Source organism: Gracilinanus agilis, chromosome 3 (genome assembly GCF_016433145.1).
Source record: "Gracilinanus agilis isolate LMUSP501 chromosome 3, AgileGrace, whole genome shotgun sequence".
Classification (NCBI taxonomy): domain Eukaryota; kingdom Metazoa; phylum Chordata; class Mammalia; order Didelphimorphia; family Didelphidae; genus Gracilinanus; species Gracilinanus agilis.
In genome coordinates, this window is record NC_058132.1 from 415,858,160 (window position 1) to 415,878,909 (window position 20,750).

At 34.0% G+C, this 20,750-nt stretch overlaps 1 protein-coding gene across 1 annotated transcript in view; it reads left to right on the plus strand.

Moving 5' to 3' along the window:
- Positions 1 to 20,750, plus strand: part of TMPRSS3 (transmembrane serine protease 3) — a 53,437-nt gene that overhangs the window by 11,804 nt on the left and 20,883 nt on the right. Inside the window, 4 exon segments of the mRNA XM_044669235.1 lie at positions 162 to 272; positions 1,107 to 1,223; positions 1,664 to 1,787; positions 8,379 to 8,504. Of these exon segments, the coding sequence (XP_044525170.1) occupies positions 162 to 272; positions 1,107 to 1,223; positions 1,664 to 1,787; positions 8,379 to 8,504 (478 nt within the window).

Sequence of the window (20,750 nt, forward strand, 5' to 3'; positions counted from 1 at the left end):
GGTTTCTCAATTTGTTTCTAATATTGTACCTAATTGTCCAAAAGATTGAACTGAGACAGATCCAGATGAGAACAGATGGGGAGGGAGTGATATTGAGAATGTTAGGATATAAATATCTTTCAATTATGGCAATTATTCTCACTCTTCCATTTGGATTATAGATGCTGATGCACTAGCTGCGCAGATCCTTTCTTTACTTCCATTAAAGTTTTTCCCAATCATCGTCATTGGAATTATTGCCTTAATCATAGCAGTGGCCATTGGTCTGGGCAGTGAGTACAATTTATTTTTTAATAGGTCCTAAAATAACTATTAGAGCAATTAAAACTTCATGAGCTTCCTCTTTAGATTAGAGTTTTACTGCCATATAGGCTTAATGACTGAAGCAAAATGCTCTTTTGGTAAAGTCAGCTGCTATTTCTAAAGCAAAATGTGGACAAAAACCAAGGCTATGTCACTAAGGAAATTGAAACAATGAGAAACAGTCAAAGGGAGATACTGTAATTTAATAGTGTTAGGTGTGTCAATATTGGCAGGAATACTTACACCCACAAAGAACCCCATTCATTCACTTATCAAATATTTCTGCTATTTGAAAAACAAGTTGGAAGCAATTTTAGTGAAAATTTATTTTGAAATCTGTCATAAAAGGTAAAATATTTGCTCATCCACTGGATTACTGAAATAATGATTTAATCTGTCAGTGGGCACTCTATAGTCACCATTTAATTGTTCCTTGTTCTGAAGAAGGGAGGAAAAAAGAAAAAAAATTAAGATCAATGGGTAGACTAAACTTACTCACCACTCAGTACTTTAAAGTGCTGGAATTTCCCCTTTTCAGAATTAGCTTTCAGATAGATAGATCCTGCTCTGTAAGAGGAAGATATATCTCTTTGTTAAGAAATACAAACTAAGAGGGACTAGAAAAGATAGAACACCAGAGAAGAATACAGTTTCATTACAAATTTAATACTAACTTGACAGGGCTGGGCAAGAACTTGCCTATTGTTTTTTAATTGCATTTTGAGCACAAAAGTTTGTTTTCCTAGGGGTTTGAAACTAGAATATTACAACATTCTGTTTTTTTAAAATCCAATTTCCTTTAGTACACTTCAATTGCTCTGGGAAATACAGGTGCAGATCATCTTTTCAGTGTATTGAACTGACAGCAAGGTGTGATGGTGTATTCAACTGTAAAGATGGAGAAGATGAATACAGATGTGGTAATTCAATTTATTCCTCTTCTTTATTGTTAGTAACAGAAAATCAATCCAGTTACTCCTTTTCCTTATCCATAAAAAAGGTCAAACTCTCATTTTGTGAAAAGTAATACATTAAGGCCCTATACTAGACTACTAAATGATATGAGAAGGTAAATTCTGTACTCTGCCCACAAAAGAATTTTGTGAGAGTATATACGACAGATAAAGGGTACAGACTAATGCTGTGGGGGTACAAATCACTATGAATTATCACAATGAAGAGGGAGAATTTAATTAAATTGAATTATGAATACCTGGATAGTAATAATGAATAAAAACAACCAATAAAGTAATTATAATTCGTTTGATAAATAAAAGTACTACTTGAGTGATAATCTTGTTTATTCATCCTAAAGTTATGTTGTCATCTAACCAAATTTTTTTTTCATGTTTTCTACCAGTCCGTGTCAGTGGCCGTAATGCTGTGCTGCAGGTGTTTGTTGATGCTGCATGGAGAACTATGTGTTCAGATGACTGGAAAGGTCAATATGGACTGATAGCCTGTGAACAATTAGGTTTTTCAAGGTAAACGGGGAAAAAAAAACCCATTCTAAACCATTCTATGTGCTTTTTGTTTGTTTTGAAGAATTAAGTAAAACAAGTCAGTCTGGAGATGCATATGGAAATAGTATGAAGTCTTTAAAAGGTTGTAGGTTTGCCGGCAGCTCGGTAGCTCAGTGGATTGAGAGCCAGGCCTAGAGATGGGAGGTCCTAGGTTCAAATCTGGCTTCAGACATTTCCCAGCTGTGTGACCCTGGGCAAGTCACTGGACCCCCATTGCCTATCCTTACCACTCTCCTGCCTTGGAGCCAATACACAGTAATGACTCCAAGACAGAAGGTAAGGGTTTAAAAAAAAAAAAAAAGGTTGTAGGTTTGGTATGAACATCAACATAAACTTACAAAAAAATTCTCTTTTCTTTTTGGCTAGGCTTACATGAACCAAGGGCTGCTAGGGATGCAATGTGCTGAACTGGGAGTCAGCACAGTCTGAGTTCTCAGACACTTACTAGCTGTGTGACCATGGGCAAGTCTCTCAATCCTTTCTGCCTCGGTTTCCTCATCTGTAAAATGAGCCAGAGAAGTAAATGGCAAAGTCACTCTAGTATCATTGCAAAGATAACCACAATTGGGGACACAAAGAGTTGTACATGATTGAACAACATCAGCATGAGAACAAACACTTTTTAAAAAAATTAGTTTTTTTAGAAAGTAGTCATTTAGACCTGTTACTTATGTCATGCAAATTAAGTTATTTAAATGATTTTTTCACTCATTAACTATGTTTTATGTACATATGAGGGCATCAAATAAACATGCCCTAGTCTTTATTTCAATATCCCTTCCTTTCTCAGACCTACTCTTTACCACTCACATTTCCCTTTGATTCCAATCTCTCTAAAATTGTAGAACTCTCAAATATGGAACTTAAACAAAACTATGAAGGAAAAATTCTACACCCACCCAAACAGTACTTCTCTGAACTAATCCCCACAGCTGTTTCTTAAATGATAGACTTTTTTTTTAAACCCTTGTACTTTCGGTGTATTGTCTCATAGGTGGAAGAGTGGTAAGGGTGGGCAATGGGGGTCAAGTGATTTGCCCAAGGTCACACAGCTGGGAAGTGACTGAGGCCGGGTTTGAACCTAGGACCTCCTGTCTCTAGGCCTGACTCTCACTCCACTGTAAATGATAGACTTTTTACTCTGCTTTCCTTCCCTCATCAAAATTGTCCTGTGTCCCATTGACTTAGGGTGTTATTGATATGATTATGATAGGATCATAGATTTCAAATTAGAAAGGACCTCCAAGTCCAAAATCTCAAAGAGGTTAAGTGATTTATTCAAGGCTACACAGAAAATAAGTAAAGGACTCAGTCTAAATCCTGTGATTTCTCTTCTATGACTTTCTAATAAGTTGTATCTATATAACAGTATAATACGATGGCCAGTGTCACATTTTCTCATATTTTAGTATATGTTAAGATTATTTGCATTCTTTATCAACTTTGGGGATTCTTTATTTTATTTAGCAAATTTATAAATATTTTGTCACTATAGTTATAAATATCATGAAGTAGGAAATGAAAAGGCACATCATGCATATGAGCAGGTTTAAACATATAACATGGAAAGAACTTATGAAAAGAACTGGATCAAAGGTTGTCATCAGCTAGAAATATGAGTAAAAAGCAAGACTTCTTTTTTTTTATTTTTTCATCACCCATCCATTTATTTATTTATTTGTTTGTTTCTTTTTTATTTATTTATGTATTTTTAAATTTTTATTTTGAATATTTTCCCCTAGTTACATATTTCATATTCTTTCCCTCTCCCCTAAACTCCCCTAACCCCCCTTAGCTGGCGCACAATTCCACTGGGTTTTACATGTATCACTGATCAAGACCTAATTCCATATTATTGATAGTTGGACTAGAGTTATCATTTAGTGTCTACATCCCCAATAATATCCCCATCAGCTCATGTCTTCAAGCAGTTGTTTTTCTTCTGTGTTTCTCCTCCCACAGTTCTTCCTCTGAATGTGGCTAGTTTTCTTTCTCATAAGTCCCTCAGCCTTGAAAAGCAAGACTTCTTATTTGGTAAGAATGAGAGATGCCAAGTAGAGAATTCAAGGAATTTAATTATGTCTGTCAGGAAAAAAAAAAAAAAGCTTAGACAGTCTTTAGGATAATGATCATTGGTGAAATTATGGGAGTACATGGATAACACTCACAGTATGGGCAGGCATGAATTATGATCTATAATGTCAGAAAGAACATGAAAATGGATAAGATTTTAGTTCTATTTTAGTAAAATTTTCATTTTATCCATCACTTTTTTTCTCCCAGAGAGCCATCCCATATAAAAAAGAATATTTAAACATAAGCTTTTATTGTTATGTTTTGCTTTTTTATTGCCTAAATTTCACTATGTATCTATTAGCAAATGTTTTTTTGTGATAGATGGATAGATGGATGAATAGATAGATCTGTTAGTTGTCTGTATCTTTGATACCAAAAAAGAATCTGGTAATAGAGATATTTTCTTAAATTTTTTTTGTCAACTCAACCTAAAAGAATTGATTTAATTTTGGAGAAGCTTTTCTATTTTCATGAAATCAAAATAATTCATTTTATCTTTTGTAATTGCTTCCTTCCCTTGTTAGCCTACTCTTAGCAATGAGAGAATATGCTCTTTTTTTCTAATCTTATTGTGTATGATTTTAATTTTTAAAAAAAGTACATTCTATTCTGAGAAAAACTTCAAAGTGACATCCTTCATGCTTTGTTTTCAGATGCATGGCTTTCCTTTCTTTAATTAAATCCATCTGTTACAATATTCAGGTCAAATATACATTTCCAAGTTATTTTGGAGTATGGCATAAGATGTTGGTTTAAGCCTAAGTTATTTATCAGAGTGATTTCTAATTATTATAGTATATTTTATCAAAGAGAGAATTAATTAATAAGTAGTTTATGTTTTCAGTTTTATCAGACACTGAATTACTGTGTTCTATTATTTCTGACTCCCTTGTGTAGGTTGTTCCATTGATCTACTCAAAACAACAAAAAACAATACCAAATGGTTTTTATGACTACCATTTTGTGTAGTCTGCTAATGCTAATGCTCTTTTATTGCTGCCACTGGTTATTTCCTTTGATATTCTAGATTTTTTATTCCTTCAGATGAATTTAATTTTATTGAGTTCTATGAAGTATGAATTTGATCATTTGATTGGTATAGTATTAAAATAGCAAATTAACCATGATAGTATTGTCACTTTTATTACATTGGCACAGCCCAACCATGAACATTAGACACTCTTCCTACAATTTGTTCTTAATTTCTTTAATGAGTATTTTGTAATTAAATCTATAAAAGTATTGTGTGTTCTTTGGTAGACAGACCCACAAACATTTTATGTATTTTGTAGTCATTTGGACTACAAACAAATTTGAAACAAAATTACATTTTTGTTTCTTAGGTTTCATTATTATATAGAAAAATTTTATTTTGTGGAAAGTTTTTTTAGTTTGCAACATTATTGAAGTTTTTAATTATCTCAATTTTCTCTTGGTTTTCTAAGTAAATATCATGGCACCAGCACAGAAGAATTGTTTTTATTAATTCTTTGCCTATACTTATGTCTTTATTTTTTCTCATTACTACTATTATCATTTTTAAGATGATGTCAAATAATAGCTGGGAGAGTTTGTATCCTTGCTTTATTATTGTATATGCTGGAAAAGCATCTAGGGTCTCCTCATTGCACATGATTCTAAAGTTTTTGGTTTTAGATAGATAATTTTTATTATATTAAAAATATCCCTCTATATTTTGGGAGGTTTTTTTTTTAGCAAAAATGAGTGTTTTTCTTTGTCAAGTGTCTTCTACAAATTTTTTAAATCTATTAAAATTATTATGTGGTTCAGGATTTTAAAAAATATTATTAAACTTTTGATTGTTAAACCATTTTTGCACCTCTGGCATAAATTCAATTTGGTCATAATAGTATTTAGCATTTATCTAGTACTTCAAGGTTTGCAAATTGCTTTATGTTTGTTAACTGGAAATAGATGCTATTATTATCTCCTTTTTATTTGAAGAAGAAACCAAGGCACTTAGAGGTTGTGTGGTTTATCTAGGAATACAAAGCTAGCAAATATTTGAGGCAGGATTCAAACTTAAGACTTCCTTATTCCATGTCCTCAATTCTATTCACTGTGCCATCTAATCTTAAAAAAATTCTTGAATGCATTGCTATAATATTTTTGACAGGTTTTATTTTTAAAATTTGAATCCATATTCATTAATGATTTAGTCTCTAGTTCTTTACCTTCTCTGGCTAAGTCATTAGGACTATATTTGTCTCATAAAGGGGATGTGGTTCACTTTCTCACTTTCTGAAAATTATGTAATATTGGTATTAATTAATCTTTCTAACAGCAGGTAGTTGTTGTAGTGGTTAGAGTGTTGGACTTGAAGTCAGGAGGAATTGGGTTTGAATTGTCTTCTTATTAGCTTTATAACTCTGGGAAAGTCATTTAACTTCCTCAGACTTATTTGATAAAGGTAATTGACATATAAACTAGATAAGACAACTACAAAATACATGAAAAATTATTTGCTACTTATTTTCATTTGCCACAAAAGAATTACCTAAAACATGTATTGACAAATAAAGCTTCTACTTAGGAAGAACATAATGACTAACAACAGTGTAAGAAATTGTAAATAGCTTTAGTTACTTGCAACAGGATATGATCATCACAAAAGTTTGTAAATTTTGATATAAGAAAACAGAGGAAACAACAGAATTTTCTAGGAAATTTCTGGATAAAAAGAATTGACAGAAATATTTATGTTAATCTTATTTGAATATAATAGAACAAAATTACTTCTAAAATTGTATTATTTTCTCTTTATGTCTTGAGAATTCTTTCTTGATTTTTGTTATTTGCATTTTGATTTCCTCTTTTTACAAATCAGATTACTTAATGGTTTATTTAATCAGTTTTTTAAAGCCATGTCTTTTGTGAATTCATTTAATATTTTCCTTCTTTCATTTTTTAGAATTTCTAATTTTGTGTTTGATCTGGATATTGCATTTTGTTGCTTTTTAATGATTTTTGTTGTATGTTTGATTTTGTAGTTGATTTTTTCTCTTTTTTAATAATTAAAGTAAGAAGGAACGCATTTTTTGCTGAGGTGTCCCTTGGCTATATCTCAAAAGTTTTGTTGTTTTATTTTTGTCATTTCTTAAAAAAATTATCTTCAATTTGTTCTTTGACTTGTTTAATATTAAATTACCTAGTCTACATTTAAATTTGAATCCTTTCTTCAATGATTTTTTAATTATAATAATTTTTGCATGTTTCAGTAAATATTTTTATTTTTATACATTTGTTTATGAAGGTTTTTTCCCTAACATACGGTTAGTATTTTTTGGTTGTTGTTGTTTTTTTTTAGGTTTTAATGTTAAGCTGAGAAAATTTCAAGTTCCTTGCAATTTCTACCCAGTACCTGCCAGAAAACTGTCATATCCAACTTTTCTAAACTCTTATTTGTGTCCTTAACTTCCTCCTTTTGTCTTTTTGGCATATTTGTCAAAGAGGCCCATCAAGGTCCCTCTCATAGTTTTTTGTCTGCTGCTCCCTCTAAATTTTTTTCTTTAATTTTCCTTGAGTTTCAATTAAGTTGTCTAACTTGTTATGCCATATCAGTGCCCATTTATATAGTAGGGCTATGAATAGGTTTTGCATCTGTGATTTCATTGATGAAGGAAACTTCTAAGTAAGGAAACTCTGTACTAGCATAGGTTCATAATTTTTCCTCAACTGAGAGAGTAAAAGTTCTTAACCTAGGATATATGAACTTGTTTTAAATATCTGTATATTTACACATAAATGTTTAAATATACATACCCCCACCCACATATACAACTGTACTTCAATATATTACATTTCTTTTTAATTTATTATGTTTTATTTTATGCATTTAAAATATTTTTTTTTCTGAGAAAAGTCCACAGATTTCATCAGATTGCTAAAGGGGATCATAGCACAAAAAGTTTAAGAAGCTGAGGTCTAGAGATTTGCCCAGATTCCTGCAGAGATAAGTAACATATTTTGGGATATATGACTAGTATGTACCAAAGGGAAGATTTCAGCCTAAGTTTTTTTTGGATTTAAGGAGAGTTCTCTCTATTCGCTGTGCCATTCTGCTTCTCATATATTATGTAATGATACTATTGAATAATCCCTGATGGCTGTAAACATAATATAATTTCCCTGTTTATCACTTTGCACCATTTTTGTCATTGAATTTTTTGAGATTCATATTTCTACCTTTGTGTTTTTAAATTTTATTTTGTCTGAAGCTTAATCAATTCTACTTGACCCCTTCATTTTAACCTTGTGCAGATGTTTATGAGGAATTTCTTAATTTAAAATTAACATCTTACACTTTCTTACATCCATAGAGGTTTGACTTATAAAAGATAGAATTAGTAAAAAAAATTAGCTTTGATAGTGTTATGAATTGAGGTAAAATTAATCTGAGTGATAAAAATAAATATAATAGTAATGATAGTGGTTTATATTTCTCATTTTTTGCAGCTATATAAGTTCACGTACCATGAGGTTAGAGGCAGTTGAGGAGGAATTTCAAGAGGAATTTGTTTCCATGAATCACCTTATACCAGAAAATAAGGTGACCTCTTTACACCAAACAGTATATGTAAGGTAAGTTGTTAATAATTTTATTGTTGTGGGTGGTTTCTCCACCAATGCAGACTGAAATCCCTTCATGCTTTGTCAAATAACTTTCTTAACTTGCTGAATCTCTTCCTCCACCCTTCTCCCAAAACATTTCATTTGAAGCCTATCATCTATGAAGTGGCTTTCTAGTGATAGACATGCCTTTCTAGCTTCAATGGACCCACCAGAGCTTGTGATGGCTTTTAAGGACCCAGGATTGAGCTTTGGCATTATTATGCTAGAGTTGGATGTTAGTATTTAATGAAATAAATTATAAAACTGACTAAAAAGCAAAATGGATACTTTAGAAATTTAGATTCCAACACTAAGGATATTGAAAATATTTTAAAAAATCATGGGCCACTTGATTAAATTCATTACATATAGAATGTTCTAATTGCTCACTTATTGCTGGAAGATGCTGGAGCTCAGATCAGGGGCTATGTGTGGTAGAAGCATAGATCACATTCTTAAAGCTGACTATTCATTCCTAATTGGTTTCCAGAACTTAGTGGTATAGGACATAACCATAACAATACATATTAATAAGGATGAATAAAACATTCAGGATGTATACCTTTTAAAAATCATATGTATTAGTCTTGGTGCAGACAATTTGTTAGATTTATAAGCCTGTCTTCAGTATTCTTAGGCTTCTGATGGATGAACATAAATCTGAAAGGGCAAGAATGAGACCCTAATCAACCCTTTTTCAACTTGGTAGCTTGCTCTGTTTCTTTTTCTTTGGTTGTATTATTTAATGATTAAATGTATAAATAGTAAAAAGCCTTATAAGAAAGAAAATGTAGACAAAAGAATTTAATCCTGAAGTACTAAGTTTCCACTTGTAAATACAACTTGTAAAAATAATAGCTATGAGAAATGACAATTGGTGATCATTTTTTTAAGGGTTTTTTTTTAACTTAGAATATTTTCCCATGGTTACATGATTCATATTCTTTCCCTCTCCCCCAACTCCCCCCACCCCCGCCCAGTTAACATGCAATTCCACTGGGTTTTACATGTATCATTGATTAAGACCTATTTCCATATTATTGATAGTTGCACTAGCATGATTGATTAGCAACTACATCCCCAATAATATCTCCATTAGCCCATATGGTCAAGCAGTTGTTTCTCTTCTGTGTTTCTACTCCCACAGTTCTTCCTCTGAATGTGGGTAGTGTTCTTTCTCATAAGTCCCTCAGCATTGTTCTGGATCCTTGCATTGCTGCTAGTAGAGAAGTCCATTATGTTCAATTGTACCATAGCGTATCAGTCTCTGTATAGAATGTTCTCCTGGTTCTGCTCCTTTCACTCTGCATCAATTCCTGGAGGTCATTCCAGTTCACATGGAATTCCTCCAGTTCATTATTCCTTTGAGCACAATAGTATTCCATCACTAACAGATACCACAATTTATTCAGTCATTCCCCAGTTGAAGGACATTCCCTCATGTTCTGACAATTGGTGATCATGATGAAATGATAGATGCAAAAAATAGAGGATGCTAAACTGAAAAAGGTACATCATGTTCTCTAGAAAGATAGCAATCAAGAAGAATTTGTTAATAGCCTTCTATGTACCAGGCATTGTGCTAGGCTTTAATTTTGACATTTTGCCCGTACAATTAACAAAAATTTATCAAGCAATCACTGGGAGGAAAACATGCATTAAGAAAAAAACACTTTTTAGGAAATAGTTTAACTCTAGACTTCTGAGATCCAATTCAAGTAGGTCCAAATCTGTAGTTTTATCTTAATGCATAATATTAAAGCTTTTGGATGGAAATATAAATATGTTCACATCTGTTTTTCATGCTATAAAAGTATATCTCCACTCTCTTCACATAAACATTATTGAATAATTGCAGCTTACATTTAAATAGTTGCTTTCCAATTTGTAAAGTGATTTCTTCACAACAATCTCATTAAGCAGCATGATATAGTGACTAGAACATAGACTTGGAATTAGGAAGATTTAGGTTCAAATCTTACCTTGGATATTTGGAGGAGACTGGCTCCCCCAGGTCCAGGGTCTCGAAGTGTTGTGACAGCATTGGCACGTAATGAATGAGAGACAGTATGAAGTTCAGCCAAGCAGGCATCATGAATACTGCTCTGCTCCACATTGTGTGAGGTTTATTTTTATGTGCTTTGATATTACACATAAGGCTGGCATAGAAACTCCATATTCAGCAGAAGTTTTTTCTTGGAGATAGTGAACAAGCCACACATTAACCTTGTTACCAACAACTTTAAAACTAACAACTTTTCAAGGTGTGTTTATTTGTCTCCTTGGCTATGGGTAGAGAAAGCAGTCCAGTCAGTGGAATGGCATATATCAGCCTTTGAGGGCAATTTCTCCATTTATCATCCATTGTTAACTACCAAATCAGGGATCAGGGAGGGGGGAAACTTGGCCTGTTTTTGCAGGCACCTGTGTATCTAAGTTAGGGTTTTAAAATCTTTAACATTAACTCACTATTTGTTGGTTTGTTATAGGGAGACTCTAGGGGAATTTCTGTATTATTACATATAAAGGTGGGGCTTTTCCTAGGAGTTTGTAGGGGGCTTGTAAGGGTTTTAGTAATAGCCTGTATTGTTCTTTTGTATTTCCCTGGGGCTGAGTAGGGATATTGATTACAGTAATTCCAATAATAGGGAATGTTAATAATAAGAGAGTCACATAGGGGAATATGAGTGGGATTACCATCCTTATGTAGCTTTCTGTGTGGGTTTCAGAATTCATGTGTGATTGTATCATCCGTCATGAACTTGACAGCTCCCTGCAGATACTTAATAGCTATGTGACCCTGGTCAAAAAAAAAAAGAACACTTAAACACCCTAGAACTCATTTTCCTTCTCTGTAAAATGAGGGGCTTGGATTTGCTGACCTCTAAGATGTCTTCCAGCTCTAAAACTATGATCTTATGAATTTCTGAACCTTATGATATAGTACTGCAAGCATGAGGCACATAATTCCTTGTCTACTATCAACAGCTACAAGGCAGAATATTTGGTAATCAGAACCAGATCTTTTTCCAAATCTGGCTTCCTTTCTACAGCACCAAGCTGACTCTCAAAAACAATTTTTGTCCAACTTAAGCTATGATCACACAAAGTAAGAAGAAAGTTGACTCTGACATACATGATCCTTAACTTAGGTTAAAAAAAATCCCAGTATTCTTAAAGAATTCAGTGACCCTTTTTTACATCTAGGGCTAACATTTTGAAGAAAATTATGTGCATAATATCAGAAATGTTTATATGAAGCCATGGTTTGTTTAAGAGATAGACCTTATCTCTATCACATGGAAAAAGTAGTGTATGTACATCTCAAAAATAAGTTAATCACAGTATAAATCTGTATTTTTGCATCATTTATTTATTTTAAAATTTCTACTTCCCACCCTAACAATAATGATGACCTTCCTGAATTAATTTCTCATTGATTAATGTACTTCTATTATATCATCACAGTGACTTCCTAATCTTGGAGGCCATTATTCAAATCTCATTCTTCATCTCCCATATCCCTTATTCCCATCTCCCACAATCCAACTTCCCCAATATCCCACCCTAACGCTGTCCAATCCTTCTGTTGTACTTCCTGAAACATTTACTTTCCTTTTAAAACATTTCCTTTTTTATTCTTTCCATCTTTTTTTATTCACTGAAGCCTGGTTTTCTCCTGAAGACACAGCTTCCCTGATCACTTTTCCCAGTTCTGGTTACACTTTCTCTAATACCCTCAACTCACTAGTTATGATGGGAAAATCAAAATATTCCTTGTTTTTCATGAAAGCCACATTAAAGCTTTCCCTTTATCACTATGTCCTTCTTTGATATTCTTCAATTTATAACCCTATCAAGGTTCTAGTAGTTATTATCTACAATCTTCAGGGCACTTTTCTTCCTTCTTCAATGCATTCAGTGATTGACTCAATCTTTTCCCCAACTTTTGCCCTCATACCAAAGAATTTCAACATGTCTATTGATACTCCCTTAAACAGACTAAGCTTCCAGTTTCTCAACTTACTGTTTTCTCACGATCTACTACTCTAGCCTACTACTACTGCTATACACAGAGATGATCATATCTTTGATCTTCCTAGTGTAACAAATAGGAATAGCCACTAATGTTAATAGCTGTAATGTTACAATAGGAACAGCTAGGAATGTTAAAGGGGGAAATTGGGATACAGTATTGCCTTTATTGCTTGTGGCTCCTGAAGCTCCATGTATCTAGTTTTGGCCTGGGGAAGGATAATGGCTAGAGACAGATGTAAAAAACCCTCTATTTAATAACTATTATAGGTTAAGGAAAGGCAAGGAAAGGTAAACAAAAGTTTTGAGGATTAGGATTCTCTTATATCATTGTAGTGATCAGAGTAGCTAAATGTGTCACAGTTCATTTTCACTACAATATTGCTGTTTCTGTATACAATGATCTGTTTTTGCTTACTTCACTTTGTCTTTACTATATACTTTGTCTTTACCCTATGTCTTTTCCAGTTTTTCTGAAACAATTTTTGATATTTGTTTTAAGCAAGATTTTACCTGTGTAATCATGTAAAATATTTTTTCCATATTAGTATTTTTGTAGAAGAAAGCTTGAATGAGAAAAAGGAAAATTATTTTCTTGCCATTGCTATAGCTAATATTTCTAGTACAATATTGAATAACAGTGGTGATAATGGACATTTTTGTTTCACACACCTGCTTGGGAAGGTTTCTAGTTTATCCTCAGTATAGATAATTCTTGCTCTTGATTTTAGGTAGACATTACTTATGATTTTAAGAAAAGTTCCACTGATTCCTATTTTTCTAGTGTTTTTAAATAGGGTTTGCATTTTATTGAAACCTTTTTCTGCATCTATTGAGATAATCATAAGATCTTTCTTGTTCTTGTTGTTGAAATAGTCAATTATGCTTATTGTATTATTGAACCAGTCCTGCATACCTGGTTTAAATCCCTCTAGTCATAGTATATGATCTTTGTGATATATTACTATTGTAATAGGTATAGGCTTTAAAGTAGAAAAGCAGATTTTTGCAGACATACTAAGGGGAAAAGCCTTGGCTGCCAGCCAGGGTCATTCTAAATAGAATGAAGGGAAAAAAACTGTTTTGCCCTTGTGGACTCTGGTCAAACTGGGAAAGGGAGAGGGTGTGGATGCCTTTACCTGCCCAGTGAGGAGCCCAAGGAGAGTGGAGTTACCACTGTCAAGGAAGACCTGTCAGGGAAGATCAAATGAACAAGAAGATCTAGCTGGGGTGGTGGACATCTCAGTCTGAGATAAGCGCCTTGATTAGCATTTCCTGGATTTACCTTTCTGTAGACCCATTTCCTGTGCCACAAGAAGAGCTGAAGAAGACACGATTTTGTGAGAGACCCATTTTCCCTTCTCGTCTGTAATAATCCGATAGTGCAGAGTAGGCTTAAACCCATTCTCCCAGCCCCTGTGTAGTCCCTAGTGTTTAGACTCAGTGTGACCTTTCTCCATTGATCTTGACCCCCTATTATTATTAAAACCTGTGATTATAAACACTCCTGTCATTCACTTGCTGGTTTCTCAGACTCCCTGGCTAGGTGGGTCAGTGTGGCAGTTAAGGCCCAACATTCACTCCTGTCAACTGCCATTTCCCAAACTGCCAAACCCTATTTACCAGCTTGTTAAGTCCCCACCTATTGTCCATTCTTGTCTCCTACTCATCCTTCTGAACCCAGATAAATATTTAATTTAATCCCCTGTTTTTCCTCTAAGATATAATATTATTATTTAAAATAAATAATTCATACTACTACTAAATAAATAATTAATTGTATTAAGTTCCTTTTGATTTCTGATTCATATTTATCTTTATATACCTCCTTGAGTCTGTCAGATTTTCTATTCAGCTCTAATCTTTTTCTTAGGAATGCTTAAAAGTTCTTAATTTCATCAAATATCCTTTTTGCCCTGAAAGATTATACTCAGTGCTGGTGGGTCAGTTATTCTTAGTTATAATCTAGCTCTTTTGTCTTCCAGAATATCATATCCCAAGGCCTCTGCTCCTTTATCATGGTAGCTGCTAAATTTGTATAATTCTGACTATGGTTTCATAGTATGTGAATGCCTTTTTTTCTGAACTGTATGCTTGCACTATTTTTCTGTTTGGTCTGGGAGTTTTAGAATTCATTTATAATATTCCTGAGAGATTTCATTTTTGGATCTGAGACTAGTAAATACTTTTGATCTCTATATCTCTTTTGACTTCTGATTCTAAGATATCTTGTCAGTTTTCTTTTTAATTTCTTGAAATGTGATGTGTAGGCTCTTTTTTAGGGTTGAATAATTATCAAATCATTGGTCTTCAATCTATTTTGTAAAACAGATGTTTTTTCAGCGTGTTATTTCACATTTTTCTAGTGCTTTATTTGTTTTATTGTTTCTTGATGTTTCATAAAATCAATAACTTCCACTCAATTCTGATTTTTAAAATAATCTTATTCAAATATATTTTGTTTTTCCAATTATATATAATAAATTTAAAAATGTGTTTCCCAAAATTATAAGATTCAAATTGTTTCCCTCCTTCATTCCTTTCCCTCCCCCCTCTTGAAGATGATAAGTAAATTAAATCTGGTTTATACATCTATTATCATGCAAAACATGCTTCCATATTGGTAATTGTAAGAAAATACTCATGAAACCAAAACCCCCAAATAATACCATAAATATATTCTGAAGGATAGTATGCTTTGATCTGCATCTGACTCCAGGCTCGGGGTAGAAAGTACTCTTTGTCATAAGTCCTGCAGCATCATTCCAGATCACTGATTTTTGAGAGTAGCTAAGTCTTTCACACATCACTCAATATTGCTGCTGCTATGTACAATGCTCTCGTGGTTCTGCTTATTTTGCTCTGCATCAGTTCATGTAGATCTTTCCAGCTTTTTCTGAAATCATCCTACTTATCATTTCTTAGAGTACAACAGCAACAGATTCCATAATTTGTTTATATCATTAGCAAAATAATGGATATTCTCTCAATTTCCAATTTGTCACCACAAAAAGAGCTGTTATAAATATTTTGGTAAAAGTAGGCCCTTCTCCCTTTTTTATGATCTCTTTGGTAGAGAGACTATTTTTTTCTAGCTCTATTAAACAATCATTTCATAGAATGATTGGTATGGCACTGAATAGATAAATTAGTGATATTACAAGATAATATAGCCACTTGAATCTCTTTGGGGTACAAACCAAGTAGTGATATACATGAATCAAAGGGAAGGTAGTCTTTTAAAGCCTTTTTGGCATAATTCCAAATTTCCCTCCAGAATGGTTGGTTTGTGTGAAAAATGTTTTGCAATTGTGTTTGCAATTACTGTGTTTGTTTTGTCTAGAGTTATTTTATTTTATTTTACTTTTTAAAAAACCTTTATCTTCTATCTTAAAATCAATATTGTGTATTGGTTCCTAGGTGGAAGAGTGGTAAGGGCAAGTGTAATGGGGAGATTAAGCAGTATCACCCATGCTGTGTCTAAAGACCTGAGGGTTCCATAATGGAATGAAGCTGGGATTTTGAAAAAAGGAGTGGGAGTTTGACCAAGCTCGAGGAAAGGAGGTGTGTTGGCTGTGTGGTCCAGGTTTTGCCATATACCCAAGGAGCTGTCAGTGTGGGATACCACTGAGAAGGAGATTCTGCAAGGAAACATCGTGACCTAGGTTGAGGATAGGACTGGGTTATCTGTTGGTGGACAACAGGTCAATCTACCTTACTCCCTGGAGTTTGTTTTGGATTAACTGGCTGCTTTTCAACTTGTTCCTGTTACATCTGTGACGAATTTAGAGCATCTCTGAACTTGCACTGCGAGAAACCCTCTTTAGCTCTCTTAGTCTAGGTAATGAATAGCTCAGTGAGTTAAAACTTTAGTCTAGTTAACTTTTAGGTTAGTGTGTTATCATAGAAACACCCCTCTCCCTACTTCCCTCAGTCATTACCATTAAACACAATTTTGTTAGCACTTCCTGTCTCCTCTTAGTTATAAGAACCCACTACATTGGTTTTTCCCTGGTTGGCGGTTTTCAGTTACAAGTCAACTGTCATTCCCTTGTGAGGAGTGAGTGTGTCCTCAGTTTATTATTTATTCCCCATTTCCAGTATCACCTTTTCCACTAGGCAATGGAGGTTAAGTGACTTGTCCAGGGTTATACAGCTAGGAAATGTCTGAGGCCAGAGTTGAACCTGGGACCTTCCATCTCTAGGTCTGGTTCTCAATCCACTGAACACCCAGCTGCCCCCAGAGTTATTTTAAATGGAATTTCTCTTTCTATCTCTTGCTGCTGAATTTTGTTGGTAAAATATAGAAATGCTGATAATTTATGTGGTTTATTTTGTATCCTGCAACTTTGTTAAAGTCATTAATATTTCAACTAGTTTTTTAGTTGGTTCTATTGGATCCCCAACTATACCATCATATTATCTACAAAGAGTGATCATTTAGTTTCCTCATTGCCTCTTTTAATTCCTTCTGTTTTTTCTTTTCTTATTGCTAAATCTAGCATTTCAAGTACAATATTAAATAATTGTGATGATACTAGCATCTTTGCTTCACCTCTGATCTTATTGGGAAGACTTCTAATTTATCTCCATTGCAGTCGATACTTGATGACAGTTTTAGATAGATACTACTTATTATTTTAAGGAATGGCCCATTTATTCTTTTACTGTCTAGTGTTTTTAATAGGATTGGGTGTTGTATTTTATTGGTATAATCTGGGGAGAGATGTGGTCACTCCTCTTCTGGTCTGCATTCCAGCCCTTACCCAGGAAGTATCCTTGTTCCCTTATGATCACAAATACTAGCAATTCTCCCTCTTCCTTGGAGCTGCTACAGGATCATTTCTCTCCTATTACAAGAGCTCCTGCTCTTGTGATGGACTGCAAGTGCTCTTTTTCACCCTGTAATTGTGACCTTGGATTGTATAACAGACAATGGTATTACCAAGTGGAACCTGGTCCTACTACCAGTGCCTGAACAGGGTTTCCCCTACCATTGCTTTCTGTCTAGTTGTCCAATCTCTTTACTGTTTCTGGGTGGTGAGAGCTCCAGAAATGCTAGAGCTACTGTTTCTGCCACTATATGTAGAACCTCTAAGGTTGGTATTATCATTATGCTGTACTCTGGGCCAAATTCTACCCCAAGTGTCCCAGACCTCTCTTTCCAAACTTGTAAGTTGTCTTGGGCAGGAAAAATGCCTCACCTTGACCTTTGGTTGGCTGTTATGCTCCAGAATTCAATTTGATGCTTTATCTTAAATTTGTTTGGAGGTGAATGGTGGGAGAGTTCAATTATAATGCTCCTTCTACTCTGCTGTCTTAGTTCTACCTCTGGAACTAGTTCAGTTTTTTTTTAAACTCCTAATGGTAAGACCAGTTAGGATTAGGCAATTGGGGTTAAGTGACTTGCTCAGGATCTGAGACCAAATTTGAACCCAGCTTTTTTTAAGCAGGCCTGGTGCTCTATCCATTCTGCTACCTAGCTCTCCCTGGAACTAGTTCAATTCTATACTATTCTCTTCTCTTGAATTTCTTGCCCTCTTATCCTATCACTGATGTTGCCCATAGCCTTGGAATACTTAGCCTTGGAATACGTCCACCATCTGCTGTCTTTACTTCTACAAGAGTGCTGCTAAATGAAGATGGAGAAAATCAATATACTGTGCTAAATGGTTTTACTACAAATTTATATTATGTCTACTGTGCTCTTACTTAAGGCAATCCTTTTATAAATCCTTAATTAATTAATGATCCTGCTCATCTCACCTCTACAGCATTTTCAAATATTTTCTCTCTTCTTAAAACATCCCACCTATACCCCAGTCAGATGAAGATATTACATTTTACTGAAAAAAACAATTAGGTCATTTGCTGAGAACTCTATCTTTTCTCTTCCTCCTGATCCTTATCTCACTTGGATTTATTTTGTTACTATCTCCTCCTTTACCCTTACTTCACAAGAAGAGGCAGACATTTTCCTTGTCTAAGCAAACCACTATAAATATATACACACACAAGTGATCCATTTCCATCCAATTTCTCTAGCAAATTGTAACCTAAATCACCTTCACTCTCTCAGTAATCTTCAACCTCTCCCTAAATACTGTCTGCTTCCTTATTTCTTCAATCAAAAATTAACAAACAACCTATCTTAAGGCAATTTTCCTTCTTAGATATGGTGTTATATCTCTTTTCCCTTTTATGGCTAACATCCTTGAGAATGTTGCCTATAATTAGGGGTACTAGTTCTTTTTTTTTCCTTCCCCTTTTTATGTTTCTTAATTGTGCTTCCAATTTCATCATTTAATCAGTATTGCTGTCTATAAAGTTACCAATGATCTCCTAATTTCCAAATCTAATAACTTTTTCTCAGTCCTCATCTTCTTGACGTTTTTGGAAACTTGAATGATATTCATCACTTTTTCTTTGGACAATCACTCCTCTCTAGATTTTTGTCACTCTGCCCTTCCTCCATTCTTCTTTGACTTCTCTTTGCTACATCTTAATCTGGATCATGCTCACTAACCACTGGTATTCCTCAAGGCTCTGTTCTGGTTCATCTATTTTCTCTGTATACTTTTTTACTTGATCAGCTGATCATTTCCCATAAATTCAACTACGCAGGTAATTTTTAGGCTTATTAAAATAGTCCTAACCTCTGTCTTAAAATTCAGGATCATGTCTCTAACTGCCCATTGGTGTCTCAAGTTGGATGGTCTATAAATATCTTAAAGCTCAATATGTCTGAATCTGAACTCAATATCTTACTCCTAACTTTCCACTCTTTCTAATTTCTCTATTACTATCAAAATATCTCCATTCTAAATCATTCAGGCTTATAATCTAGGTGTTATCCTTAATTCTTCACTCTTTTTCACCCCTCATTCAATCTGTTACAAATTTCTGTTGATTTTCTTTCATAAATTCTGTCTTTTATTCTCCCTTCTCTCCTGTGACACTGCCACCATGTTGATGTATAGATTCTCATCATGGTGTGCCCACACTATTACAATAGCCTTCTGGCTAGTCTCCCTAACTCATCTTTCTCCCTGTCAAGTCAATCCTCTATTCAGCTATCAAAACTATATTCCTGAATCTATTCAATAAACTCCAGAGGTCCTTTATTACTAATAGGGCCAAATATAAAATCCTCTTTTGGCTTTTAAAGTTCTTCATGGACCTTTCCTACCTTTCCAGTCTACTTATACGTAACTCCCTTCAATATATTCTATGGTCCATTGAAATTAGATTCCTTGCTCTCCATTGACCACAACACTCCATTTCTTGATTCTCCATTTTCACTGGCTCTCTTCCTCTCCTATAATTATTTCTCTCATCATATCTAGCTCATCTTTCCTCTGAATTCCTTGAGATCCTGGTTATAATCCTATCTTCTGCAGCAACCTTTCTCTATATTCCTCAAATTCTGGTGCCTTCCCTTTAAGATTATTTGCAATTTATTTTATAAACACACATATACATATATTGTATGACTCCATCACAAGATGTGTGTGTATGTGTATCTTATTCATAAATAATAATTTTCTCCCATTACTGTGATGAAGAGGGATTATGGATTTTTTTGTTTGGTTTGATTTTGCTTTTTTTTCTTTCTTAGAACTGGAACAATGCCTGGAACAAAATAAACAATGTTCATTTTGAATTTTTGAAAATTGAAACTTTTGAAAATTGAAAAAATTGAACTTTCCCACTGTCACTTCCCCCAGTGAACAACATAACAAAGTAGCTCTCACAAGAGACTTGTATACTCTAGTAAAATAAATTATTTATTTTATGTCCAAAAATGCATTTCTCACTCTAGATTTTAAATAAAACTCTTCTTTCACCAGAGGTATGTAGCTTCAGTCTTCTGGACTCATAGTTTATTGGTGTATAACACTTGAATATTAATGTTCTTTACTGTAATTTTTGTTATTTATACACCAGAGTTATCCCTTTCAAAATATGTTATAAGGGGCTAGACAGGCTGATAATAGGAAGCTGGTGGTACTAATAAGTCCCTTGGGCCAGGGAGCCTACAACTACAGTATTTGTTGGTCAGAGACAGCCAGGGATGTGTGGGCCTGAGCAGGAATGTCCTGTCAGTCTCCCTGTTGTCTGTAGGCTCCTTTAAGGTTGGGAGTGAGGAGCCCCTCCCTGCTGGTGAGAAACCAGAAACCA